Below are 13,181 nucleotides of genomic sequence, written 5' to 3'. Positions count from 1 at the left end.
GGCAGATTAAAAGGATAACGTCTATGCCATACCATCCAGTGGGTAATAGACAAGCGGAATCCACTAACAAAGTCATTATCAACAACTTGAAGAAGAGGTTATTGGATTTAAAAGGTAATTGGCCTGAGGTATTACCTGGAGTATTATGGTCTTATCGTACAACAACAAAAACAAGCACTGGAGAAACACCATTTTCAATGGTTTATGGTGCGGAAGCCTTAATTCCAGTTGAAATAGGTGAACCAAGCACATGGTACGTTCGGGCAACGAAGGAATCTAATGATAAAGAGATGCAGGTCAACCTTGATTTGCTTGAAGGAAGAAGAGAAGCTGCATTGATAAGAATGGCAACACAAAAGCAAGTAATTGAATGATATTACAATAGGAAAGCACGCCTCAGATTTTTCAAAATTGGGGACTTCGTGCTTTAAAAGGTGTTCCAATCTGCAAAGGCTGCTAATTCAGGAAAGCTAAGTCCAATGTAGGAAGGACCATACAAAGTTCGTGACATTGCGGGAAAAGGAGCATACAAGTTGGAGACAATGGACGGCAAAGTTTTACCCTCACATTGGAATGCCATCCATTTAAAGAGGTATTACTTATGAAAAAGTACCCACGGTTAGGTATAGCCATGTTAAAAAAATTTCTTTTGAATTATTAAAGTTTTACTAATGATTTTAGATGCTAGGCAAAAACCCTAACTCGTGCAAAATGATGAGTCACAATCTGCAAGGCAAAATGGAGTGTTCTAAAATTCCCAGCCCAGGGTTACAATTAATCTGATGGAAATACACACGAGTTAGGCAGTCTTCATCTATAATCACACCTCCGAGTCCCGTATCTTTTTCTGTTTCAGGAAAAGGACCAAATAGAAAGAAATAAACAAGTGCTCGAGGCTTCATACTTCACCGCTCAAATACTTGGGGGACTACATATTATACACAGATATGTGTAGATAAACAGATACGAATATCGAACAAAAGTCGGCCATAAAGAGACAAGTGTTGAGAAAAAGTTACGAAGTCTTCAACATTCATCATCGTGTTCAACAAACACAAGACATTCATCATAATGTTTTTCCCATGAGAACAACAGAGTCATCTCTCAAACTCATAAAGGCTATGTACTAAAACAGGTTATGAAGAAAAACCTTGTTTATTTCACCGCTGTAAAAATCTGTTACAAGAAAAACAGTTATGAGAAAGTCATAGATGGATTTTAATACATGTAATAGTCAAAAAAACTTGTTAAAGTTCATGAATAAAACTTGTCACAGTTGTTTCATACAAAACATGTGTATTCCTATTTCTTTCATCGTATTATAACACCATTGTGAAGTTGAGACGTCTTCTTCATTAAGTGTCGATAAAATAAAAGGGCCCTCTTTTATAAACCTCATGTTAATAAGTCATGAGAAGAATCATAAAGCATTTTCAATGGATAAAAATGCTAAACTATTCTATAAGTCCTAAATAAGTAAGGAAAAGGCAAGAATAGAATACATTGAAGTACTAACAAAACTTCTTAATATAATTAAAAAGACTAAGTAGAAACTTAGTCAATAAAAGTTTATACAAGTGCCTCACTATGATAACTGGGGACTTTCACCAAAAAATCCCTTAAAAGCTAAGGGATAAAACCATCATCCAATTGAAGGGGTTAGCACATCAGAAGTTGCAATATTAATTTCACTTTCAGCCACAGGCATGGTGGCAACTTCTGAAGAAGCAGCAACATGAACGGTTTCAATTGAGCTTGAAATGTTAGAATCAACGAGGGAAGCAAGAGTCACGGAAGCTTCAACTTCCACAGACTGAGTCATAGAAGTTTCACCCTCTGAAGCTGGAATTGCAACATTTTCAACTTCAACTGCAATAGCAATGGCTTCTTCATTTAAAGGTTCTTCAGCCATGGGAGCTTCAATTGACGGTGAAGGAAAGTCAAGTGGTTGTGGGTTCTCTCAATGGTCTCTAAAACTTTGGCCAACTCTGAGTTTAAATCAAAGTTTTCTTGACTGGCCTCCATTAAAGCATCACGACGAGAGTTTAGAAAAACCCAACTCACCTCTATGTTAAAATTCTCCTCAAGAAGGTCATACTCCCTTTGCCACATAGCAAGATCATTCTTTAACACTTGATTTTCAGATAAAGAGGATTCAAGGGATGCTTCAAGGGAGGCATGAGAACTCTCTAAGGTACGTACCTTATCAGAAGAGATTTTTAAATCAGCTTGAGCTTGAGTCAAGCTTTGCACTAACTCCCCTGCATACTCTTCTTTCTTGGCCAAGAGTACCTTAAGTTCTCTGATCTCTTCACTACAATTTGATAGTTGTTCTGAAAATGAACACTCAAGGCGCTCCTTATCTTTCTCAAATTGTCTTGAAGAAGTCTTGGCAACTGCTAGCTCAGAAGTCAAACCTCGTTTTTGTTGCTCCAGGAGATTTCTACTCTCTAGCAATTCTTCTATAGTTCCCTGAGCATTCTCAAACTGCTCTTTCCAATTGGCTGCTTCTAGCTGTGCTCCCCTGGCTATTTCCTCAGCCTCGTGGATAGACTTTTCAGACTCACGGGCTTTCTTTTCCAGAAGGGAAATTCTTCCCATCAATTCTGTACCAATGAGGTTAGCCTGCAGTGACAATTCATAGAAATAAGAATTTTTTTTAAAAAAAAAACTTGTTAGTAAGTGAAGGAAGAATACCTTCAAAGTAGAATGAACAATGTCATTCATCAAAGTTAAGTAGCTATGGCTGTCCATCTTCTTCTTCTCAATATCTACAATCAAAGGCCTAAGCCAGTTATCTGCTCCACCAGACTTTCTTAAAAGGTTGTTGTTAGCGGGAACTTCAAGCGTAACGCTCCTCATAGCCAAGCTTCTGCTACTAGAACCCTCCTCTGCATATTGAACAGAGGAAGGGGGAACTATAGAAGGAAGAGTGGTAGAAGAAGTGAAAATAACAGGAGTCATAGGACTCGAAGCAGTTAAGGGAGCAGAAGTAGGTAAAGAAGCAGGAAAAGAAGGAATGGGAACAGAGGAAGAAAGAGGAACTTCATCTAAAACTGGACCTAGTTCTCCACTTTCAAAACCACCAACGAAAAGACGATGAATAGATTCATTGGTGTCCCTCGGAGTGGTTTCATATTCAGAGGGAATGTGAACTGGTTCAGTAAGAGAGGCACAGACAGGGGTAACTTCAACTTCATTCTCGGAAACTATGCATCTCCTGGCTCTTGGTCTAGCTATCAAAGAGGTGTCTTCATCTTCATCGTCCTCAAAATCTTCTTCTACAACTTTCCTCTTTGACAACCTAGCTTGAGTTCTCTCCACAGAAAGAGAAGTACCAGAAGAGGCTCGAAGGGCAGTAGCCACTTCGGTTGTCATTCCTCGAATAGCAAATCCTGACAAAAAGAAGGATTTAAAAAAAAGAAGTTAGGAAAAATAAAGGACTTGTCATACGAAAAATGATAAAGAGATGTATACCGTGAGTTTCACTTTCCAACCATGTAAATTGGAAATGGATTTCCACGTTCTCGCCTCCATAGGCACGGCTTTCATGATTAAATCTACCCAACCACGGAAATTAGGAACGGGTTCCACATCTCCCATGGTTGCTATAGAAAAGCAAAAAAGGATGAAATTAGAAAAGAAGTTGAAATTCTTAAGAGGTAAGAACGGTAAGTAAAAAAACTTACGTGCAAAGTTCCACTTCTCAGGGAAGGGGATATTTGTTTCACCCACCAAATCAACTATGCGTACCGCAACATAATGAGTGTACCACCCGCGGTCCTTGTCATCTTCAGGGCTTACTAAGACCCTTTTACTTCTTGCAGTTAGAGTAAAAACTCCATTGCGAAATAACTTGGGATGGTAAAGATAAATAAGGTGGGGGAAAGGAAAAATCAACACCGGCTTTAACAGATAAATACCTTAAACAAGCCACTGTTCTCCATACAAGGGGACCAATTTGTCCCAAACAAATTTTGAAAAAATGACAGAAATCAAGTATGACTGGGTCAATTGCTGGAATAAATCCCAAAGTGAATGGGTAAGTATAAACAAAAGAAAATCCAATCCTAAAAGAAGATATTCTTTGATTTGGATTAGGGATTACTATACGAAAAACACTTCTCCCGTTGCAATCTTTTCGAACAATAGAAACTAAAGGTTCAGTGATTAAAGAAGGAAAAATGTCAGCTTTCTCTAAATTGACAACTTGCTCACGAAGAGATTTCCTATCATTCTCAAAAGATAGGTCATTGGGTACTATTTCCTCAACTAAAGGCTCTTGAAGAGGCTCAGGAAGTTCTTTACCTTTAGAGAAATATTTCTTAGTGATAGAACCTCTGGAAATAGTACCGGAGCTAGAAGAAGGCATGACAGAACCAGAGGCACCACCAAGAACGGATCCTAGGCTACGAAGCCTGCCTCCTCTTCCTCTTCTATGTCTTACAGGGGCATTGGGGAAGCTATCAAGAATTGGGATTTTTTTAGGGTTAGGATTCGGAGATGCCATTGCAGAGAAAAGGATGAACTCAAGGAGAAAGGAGTAGAAATAAAGAGTAAAGGATCTGTTAAGGGTTTATGAAGAAAAGGACAAAGGAAAAAAGGATATATATGTATATAATAGCAACCGTCAAGCAAAGAAGTGTAATGATGGAAAGCCTATAATAATGGCAACTATCGCTTCGTGAATATAAGGGATGAATAAACCTTGGAAAAAGGCTGCAGAATTACGAAACCAATCGGAAGGTGACACGTGTGCAGAACATTAAATAGAAAAGACAACTGGGACGTCAGTACTGTCATAACATTGATTACAGCAAAAAATTCCCTTTTTGTGAAGGTCCACTTCCCAAATATTTAATGGATAAATAAATAGAAAGTGGGTGGACTATCTGTATTGGGAAAAAACTGAGTCTGAATATTGAAAATGACGTGTCATGACACGTGGACTGGTCAAAAGGTCAAAACGCAATAAATAGCCAAGAGGCACGGGCGACAACAGATAGGGGGAAAAGAAAGCAACATAGGTGTGGACCGTTACTAAAGTAGGTACGAGTCTCGTACCTATTCGAGTCGTTTAAAGATCAAAGATCAGAAGAAGTTGAAGATACGAATATGATGACGTAAAAGAGTTTAAATACAGCATTAAATGTCAAATACGTTAGAGAATCTGAATTAAATAGAAATGATTGTGTAACGTTTCTTTTAAATTTCATTTATTGCTCATAATTGCCTCATTAAGACAAAGACATTATATCTTCTCCTAGAATCAACTATAAAAGGGGAGAGACTCAACATCTGTAAGGACACGAAATACTATTGAGATCTTACTGAAATACAAAACTATTTACTGTTTTACCATCATTCTCAAAAATATTTTATTTTCGTCTCCTGATTATCAGTAACCCGAATTTCTTTCTAGCTTTGAGCAAAGACTCAGATTTTTGGTTAAACAAGAGGGAGTATATAAACTAAGTCCTTTCCGCTTGGAAATGATACAAAGTAAATATTAACAACAGTAAGTCTGAGAACCAAGCTCATTTACAAAATGAATTAATATGACAATAGTCTTGAATCGTTTATGCAAAATTCTGTGTACATCTTATTTGGTAAGGTAAGTGAGGTGAAATGTCACATCTTGTTATCAATCCAGGCATGCACACCACCACTTTGGTGTTGAGAGCTAATCAAATCTATGGTGCATTGCAACGCAAGTTATTACTAATAAGTAGTGGCAATTGTTTTCCTCTCTATTCTTTTCTTTTGTATTGCTGTATGTATTCTCTTCTTCGTCTTTTCCCCAGGGAGAGGGGGCGGGAATTTAGGTTATGGAATCGGAACAACCCCATGTGACACCAACTTTGAAGCGTGAACATATTTACACTCAAATCATTAGCGCTTTAGCATCCCCCAATAAGTTGTTCAGTTTACAAATTAGTTGTATTGCAACAAACAGTATGGCGTAGATGCCTTTTCCTTGCTGATGCATCCGCATAAGATCCTTCAAATCATATGAAAAGATACCATCGAAATTAAAGTTATGACTGAATTCAAGGGTCACCTTGAAGTGATTTTTTTGTGTAATAAAAAATTCATTAAATATGTAAAAAAAAAATACTCTCTTTGGTGTACTTTAACTGATTTTTTAATTCTTTTCACACATATTAAAGAATTCATATTTTAGCATTAATTAATAATAAAATTAAAGATATTAACCTTAAACTTTGGAAAGAAGAAGTTAATTCTTTCTAAAAATCAAATATTGTGGACCACAAAAAAAGCCAAAAAATCACTAAAGTGAACCAGAGAGAGTATTAATTTAGAACTCAATTATTATCATTTGAAGTCGTTGTTCCGAAATTCAGAACTCGTAAAGTTAAAATTCTAGCTCCCCCTCTTTTTTCCAAACTAGTGGTTCTTGAAACTTAGGCAGCATAATTATAGGATTATTCTCTCTATCGATCTCTCTCTCCTATTAATATTCCTTAATTATGTCCATAAATTTGGGTATCCCCTGCTTTTTGGAATCCCTTTTCCTTCTCCTCCTCCGAGCAAACAGTTCAACTAATATATACAAAAAGGAGGATTTGAATATGATTCAAATAGGTACCGTTTATGAAGTTAGTTCCCCTTCATGTGCTCTGCCATCGCACAAAGTTAGCTTTTTGGGTAATAAAATTTTGCAAGCTCATACTGTCCTATGAATGCAGTTTGTTCTCCTCGTTTTAAGTAGTATATGAAAGCTTGGAAGCTGTTTTCTCCTCACTACTCACAACCTGTTCTTTCTTGTTCCAAAACTCGTCCGAACCCCTCAAGTCTCAACCCGAACCATCCCAGCAAGTTTCAAATACTATTATCAACTTGTTCAGGTTACTCATAACTCATAAGCAGAGAAAATGGGTGAAGAAGCTAAACAGGTTACTCATATTTTTCCTTTCTTGAATTTCTTTCATTTGGTGAATTAATAGACTGAGAAAAAAGTTGGATACTTATGTTATTAGGGAGAACTGGAAATAGAGGAAAATAAGGTTGAGAAGACAGAGGAGAAGAAAGAACCAAAACCACCTTCCCCTTTCGTTTTGCATATAGACTTGCATTGTGTAGGATGCGCCAAGAAGATTGAGAGGTCCATTTCAAAGATTAGAGGTTTTTATCCGACTTTTGGTCTCTTATTTCACTGCGTGTACGTGCCTTCTTTTTAATTTTAAAAACAGTGATATGTTTAGTCAGTTTGCGCGCGCCTTGACTCTTCCACTGTGTTTGTTTTGTGATTATATAAAATGATTAAATCTATATTCAAATGGAGCAGGGGTTGAAAGAGTGATGATAGATATGGCACAAAACCAAGTGACAATAATTGGTGTGATAGAACCACGACAACTGTGCGCCAGGATTATGAATAAAACAAAGAGAGTTGCAAAAGTATTGTCACCCCTGCCAGCAGATCCTGAAGTTGTTGCATCACAGGTGCTCTTTTATATTTCTTGCTGGTTCTGAAAGGTTTGTGAAATGACTGAAGAATATACATAAACTTAAACGTTTCATCCTTGTTTTAATACCTTTTCAGGTTAGTGAGTTGACGACTGTTGAGCTCAGTGTCAACATGCATTGTGAGGCGTGCGCCCAGCAACTAAAAAGAAAAATTCTAAAAGTCAGAGGTATATCAACGAATTCTTTATTATTACCCTCCCAAATTAGTAGCTAGATCAAAAATGTTGTCGTCTCCGTTTCATTTCTCATCAATTAAGTAAACCATGATTTTTTTGTGGCTATAAAATCATGACATCAAAAGGTAAATAAAAATTTTGAAGTTTGATTGTTTCTATATAAAGGTGTCACTTTTTTTTTTGAGTCAAACTAAAAAGGAAAGTGTATTGTTACATAAAATAAAACAGAAGTATTATTTTGTGACATTGAGAACGAACTTGGTGTACAAGATTTTGCACTTCAGTTCCTCTAAATAATTGTAAGAATCCCATGTTAAGTTGGTAAACATGCACAACTCGCAAATATCCAAATTGTGTTGCTGGTGGGTTATATATTTATCTTGATTTCCTATTTCAGCATATTATTGTGAAAAGGATTTGAGTTATAAGTTATGAACTAATAATGTAAAAAACAAATTACACTATCAGTATAATTTATCATATTACTTTATCATTTATTCTAGGTTATCAACCAATATTATTAACTATAGTGTTTAATCAAAAATCTGAGTCTTTGGTCAAAGCTTAGAAATATGGAGAAATTCGGGTTACTGATAATCTGGAGACGAAAATATTAAAAGACTTTTGAGAATAATAAAGTAATATGTAATTTTGTATTTCAGTGTAATCTCAATAATATTTCTTGTCCTTATAGATGTTGAGTCCTTCTCCTTTTATAGTTGATTCTAGGAGAAGATGTAATGCCTTTGTCTTAATGAGGCAATTATGAGCAATAAATGACATTAAAAGAAACGTTACACAATCATTTCTATTTAATTCAGATTCTCTAACGTATTTGATATTTAATGCTGTATTTAGACTCTTTTACGTCATCAGATTCGTATCTTCAACTTCTTCCGATCTTCGGTCTTTAAATGACTCGAATAGGTACGAGACTCGTACCTATTTGAGTAACGGTCCACACCTATGTTGTTTTCTTCTCCTCATATCTGTTGTCTCCCGTGCCTCTTGGCTATTTATTGCGTTTTGACCTTTTGACCAGTCCATGTATCATGAAACGTCATCTTCAATATTCAGATTCAGTTTTTTTCCAATACAGATAGTCCCCCCACTTTCCATTTATTTATCAATTAAATATTTGGGAAGTGGATCTTCATGAAAAAGGAATTTTCACCGTAATCAATGTTATGTCAGTACTGACGCTTCAGTTGCTTTTCTATTTAATGCTCTGCACACATGTCACCTTATGATATCTATGTAATTCTACAACCTTTTTCCAAGGCTTCTTCGTCTCCTCTATTTACGAAGTGATAGTTGCTTTTATTATAGGCTTTCCATCATTACGCTTCTTTGTTTGATGGTTGTTATTATACACATATTTAACCTTTTTTCCTTTGTCTTCTTCTTCATAAACCCTTAACAGATACTTTACTCTTTACTTTTGTTCCTTTCTCCTTTATTTCATCCTTCCTCTGCAATGGCATCTCCGAATCCTAACCCTAAGAGAATCCCAATTCTTGATAGCTTCCCCAACGCCCTGTAAGACATAGAAGGGGTAGAGGTGGCAGGCGTCGTAGCCTAGGATCCGTTCGTGGTGGTTCCTCTGGTTCCATCACTCTTTTTTTCTAGTTTTAGCACTATTTCTAGAGGTTCTATCACTAAGAAATCCTCTTCTAAAGGTAAAGAACTTTCTGAGCCTTTTCAAGAGCCTTTAGTTAAGGAAATAGTACCTAATGACTTGTCCTTTGAGAATGATAGGAAATCTCTTCGTGATCAAGTTGTTAATTTAGATAAAGCTGACAATTTTCCTTCTCTAATCACTGAACCTTTGATTTCTATTGTTCGAAAAGATTGCAACTGGAGAAGTGATCTTCGTATAGTGATCCCTAATCCAAACCAAAGAATATCTTCTTTTAGGATTGGATTTTCTTTTGTTTATACTTATCCCTTCACTTTGGGATTTATTCCTGCTATTGACCCAGTTATACTTGATTTCTGTCGCTTTTTTAAAATTTGTTTGGGACAAATTGGCCCCCTTGTATGGAGAGCAATGGCTTGTTTGAGATATTTGTCTGTAAAAGCTAATGCTAGCTTTACCTTTCCCCACCTTATTCATCTTTACCTCCCCAAATTATTCCGCCATGGGGTTTTTACTTTAACTGCAAGAAGTAAAAGGGTCTTGGTAAGCCCTGAAGATGACAAGGATCGTGGGTGGTACACTCGTTATATTGCTGTTCGCACAGTTGATTTGGTGGATGAAACAAATATCCCCTTCTCTGAGAAGTGGAACTTTGCACGTAAGTTTTTTTTACTTACCGTACCTATCTTTAAGAATTTCAATTTCTTTTCTAATTTCGTCTCTTTTTGCTTTTCTATAGCAACTATGGGAGATGTGGAACCCGTTCCTAATTTCCGTGGTTGGGTAGATTCAATCTTGAAAGTCGTGCCTATGGAGGCAAGAACTTGGAAATCCATTTCCAATTTACATGGTTGGAAAGTGAAAACTCACGGTATGCATCTCTTTATGCTTTTTTGTATGTTAAGTCCCTTATTGTTTCTAACTTTTCTCATCCTTCTTTTTGTCAAGATTTGCTATTCGAGGAATGACAACTGAAGTAGCTATTGCCCTTCAAGCCTCTTCTGGTACTTCACTCTCTTTGGAGAGAACTCAAGCTACGTTATCAAAGAGGAAAGTTGTAGAAGAGGATTCTGAGAATGATGAAGATGAAGACACCTCTTTAATAGCTAGACCAAGAGTTAGGAGACGCATCATTTCCGAGGATGAAGCTGAAGTTACCCCTGTCCGTGCCTCTCTTACCGAACATGTTCGTATTCCTTCTGATGATGAAACCACTCCGAGGGACACCAATAAATCTATTCAACGCCTCTTTGTTGGTGGTTTTGAAAGTGGAGAACTAGGTCCAGTTTTAGATGAAGTTCCTTTTTCTTCTTCTGTTCCCATTCCTTCTATTCCTCCGTTGGTTTCAAGTGCTTCCTTGCCCATTCTATCTGTTCCTGCTCCCTTATCTATTTCTGCTCCCTTGCCTATCTCTGCTTCCTTACCTGCTTCGAGTCCTTTGACTCCTGTTATTTTCACTTCTTCTACCGCTTCTCCTTCTATAGCTCCCCCTCCCTCTGTTCAACATCCAGAGGAGGGTTCCAGTAGAAGGAGCTTGGCTATGAGGAGCGTTACACTTGAAGTTCCTGCTAATAACAGTCTTTTAAGGAAGTCTGGTGGAGCAGATGCCTGGCTTAGGCCTTTGATTTGAGATATTGAGAAGAAGAAGATGAGCAGTCACAGTTGCTTAACTCTGATGAATGACATAGTTCATTCTACTTTGAAGGTATTTTTTTTCCTCTACTTACTAACAAGCTTTTTTTAATATCTAAATTCTTATTTCTATGAGTTGTCATTGTAGGCTAACCTCATTGGTACAGAATTGATGGGAAGAATTTTCCTTCTGGAAAAGAAAACTCGTGAATCTGAAAAGTCTATCCATGAGGCTGAGGAAATAGCCAAGAGAGCCCAGCTAGAAGCAGATAATTGGAAAGAGCAGTTTGAGAATGCTCAGAGAACCATAGAAGAATTGCTAGATAGTAGAAATCACCTGGAGCAGCAAAATCGAAGTCTGACTTCTGAGCTAGCAGTTGCCAAAGCTTCTTCAAGTCAATTTGAAAAAGACAAGGAGCGCCTTGAATGTTGCTTTTCAGAACAATTATCAAAGTCAAGTGAAGAAATCAGAAAACTTAAGGCACTCTTGGACAAGAAAGAAGAATATGCAGGAGAATTAGTGCAGAACTTGACTCAAGTTCAAGCTGATTTAAAGATCTCCTCTGACAAAGTACATGCCTTAGAAAGTTCCCATGCCTCCCTTGAAGCTTCCCTTGATTCTCATTTAGCTGAACATCAAGTGTTAAAGAATGATCTTGCTATGTGGGAAAGGGAGTATGGACTTCTTGAGGAGAAGTTTGATTTAGTGGTGAGTTGGGCTTTCTTAAACTCTCGTCGTGATGCTTTAATGGAGGCCAGTCAAGAAAATTTTGACTTAGACTCAAAGTTGGCCAAAGTTTTAGAAACCATTGAAAGAACCCAACAATCATTTGACTTTACTTCTCCGGCAATTGAAGCTCCCGTGGCTAAGGAACCTGTAAATGACGAAGCTGCTGCTGTGGCAGTTGAAGTTGAAGATGTTGCAATTCCAGCTTCCGAGGGTGAAATTTCTACGACTCAGTCTATGGAAGATGAAACTTCCGTGACTCTTGCTCCCCTCGTTGAACCTAACACTTCAAGCCCAGCTGAAACCGCTCTTGTTGCTGCTTCTTCAGAAGTTGTCACCGTGCCTGTGGCTGTTTCTGAAAATGAAATTAATATTGCAACTTCTGATGTGCCAACCCCTTCAGTGACCAGTTAAATTTTCAGACTTTGTTTTTTCTTTCTTTGTTGGATAATGGTTTTATCCCTTAGTTATTTTTTTAAGGGATTTTTTGGTGAAAGTCCCCAGTTATTATAATGGGGCACTTGTATAAACTTTTCGTCGACTAAGTTTCTACTAAGTCTTTTTAATTATATCAAGAAGTTTGTTAGTACTTCAATGTGTTCTATTCTTGCCTTTTCCTTATTTATTTAGGACTTATAGAATAGTTTAGCATTTTTATCCTTTGAAAATGCTTTATGATTCTTCTCATGACTTATTAACATGAGGTTTATAAAAGAGGGCCCTTTTATATATCGACACTTAATGAAGAAGACGTCTCAACTTCATAATGGTGTTATAATACGATGAAAGAAATAGGAACACACATGTTTGTTTGAAACAACTTTGACAAGTTTTTATTCATAAACTTGGACAAGCTTTTGAATATTACATGTATTGAGATACATCTATAACTTTCTCGTAACTGTTTTTCTTGTAACAGATGTTTTATAAAATAAATACTATTCAACAATGTTTTTCCTTATAACCTGTTTCAATACATAGTCATGACCCTATCTTAATGTATTAGGAAGGGTACGAGAGGTGATTCCGTTATTCTCATGCGAAAGAACACTACGATGAATGTTTTTCATCTTCCTTTGTTTTGATAGGAAAGAACACAATGATGAATGCTGAGGTTCCGTAACTTCTGCTCGATACTTGTTTCAATTTACGTCTCCGTCTTACCGCACGTATTTGTGTACAATATGCAGTCCCCCAAGTGTTTGAGCGCTGAAGTATGAAGCCTCGAGCACTTGTTTGTTTCTCACAATTTGGTCCTTTTTCCTGAAAACAGAAAAACATACGGGACTCGGAGGTGCGATTAAAGATGAAGACTGCCTAACCCGTGTGTATTTCCATCAGATTAATTTGTAACCCTGGGCTGGGAATTTTAGAATATTCCATTTTGCCGTGCAGGTCGTGACTCATCATTTGGCACGAGTTAGGTTTTTTGCCTAGCATCTAAAATCGTTAGTAAAATTTTAACAATTCAAAGAAAAATTCTAATACAGCGATACCTGATCGTAGGTACTTTTTC

The 13,181-nt window shown here is 37.0% G+C and overlaps 2 protein-coding genes across 2 annotated transcripts; both read left to right on the top strand.

The window, feature by feature from the left end:
- The first annotated feature begins 6,616 nt into the window (after window positions 1-6,616).
- Window positions 6,617-7,715, top strand: LOC104228598 (heavy metal-associated isoprenylated plant protein 9-like). The gene is made up of 4 exons (XM_009781081.2): window positions 6,617-6,917; window positions 7,002-7,146; window positions 7,310-7,467; window positions 7,568-7,715. Exons 1-4 carry the CDS (start codon window positions 6,897-6,899, stop codon window positions 7,703-7,705), a joined length of 462 nt encoding a protein of 153 aa, XP_009779383.1. The 5' UTR covers window positions 6,617-6,896; the 3' UTR covers window positions 7,706-7,715.
- A 1,547-nt stretch (window positions 7,716-9,262) lies between these two features.
- On the top strand, window positions 9,263-12,768 carry LOC138870778 (uncharacterized). The gene is made up of 5 exons (XM_070148617.1): window positions 9,263-9,964; window positions 10,046-10,177; window positions 10,255-11,011; window positions 11,087-12,016; window positions 12,754-12,768. Exons 3-5 carry the CDS (start codon window positions 10,955-10,957, stop codon window positions 12,766-12,768), a joined length of 1,002 nt encoding a protein of 333 aa, XP_070004718.1. The 5' UTR covers window positions 9,263-9,964; window positions 10,046-10,177; window positions 10,255-10,954.
- Window positions 12,769-13,181: the final 413 nt, after the last annotated feature.

This window comes from Nicotiana sylvestris, chromosome 6, assembly GCF_000393655.2.
Source record: "Nicotiana sylvestris chromosome 6, ASM39365v2, whole genome shotgun sequence".
Lineage (NCBI taxonomy): Eukaryota > Viridiplantae > Streptophyta > Magnoliopsida > Solanales > Solanaceae > Nicotiana > Nicotiana sylvestris.
Note: the sequence above shows the minus strand (reverse complement) of the source record. Positions and strands in the feature narration are given on the sequence as shown.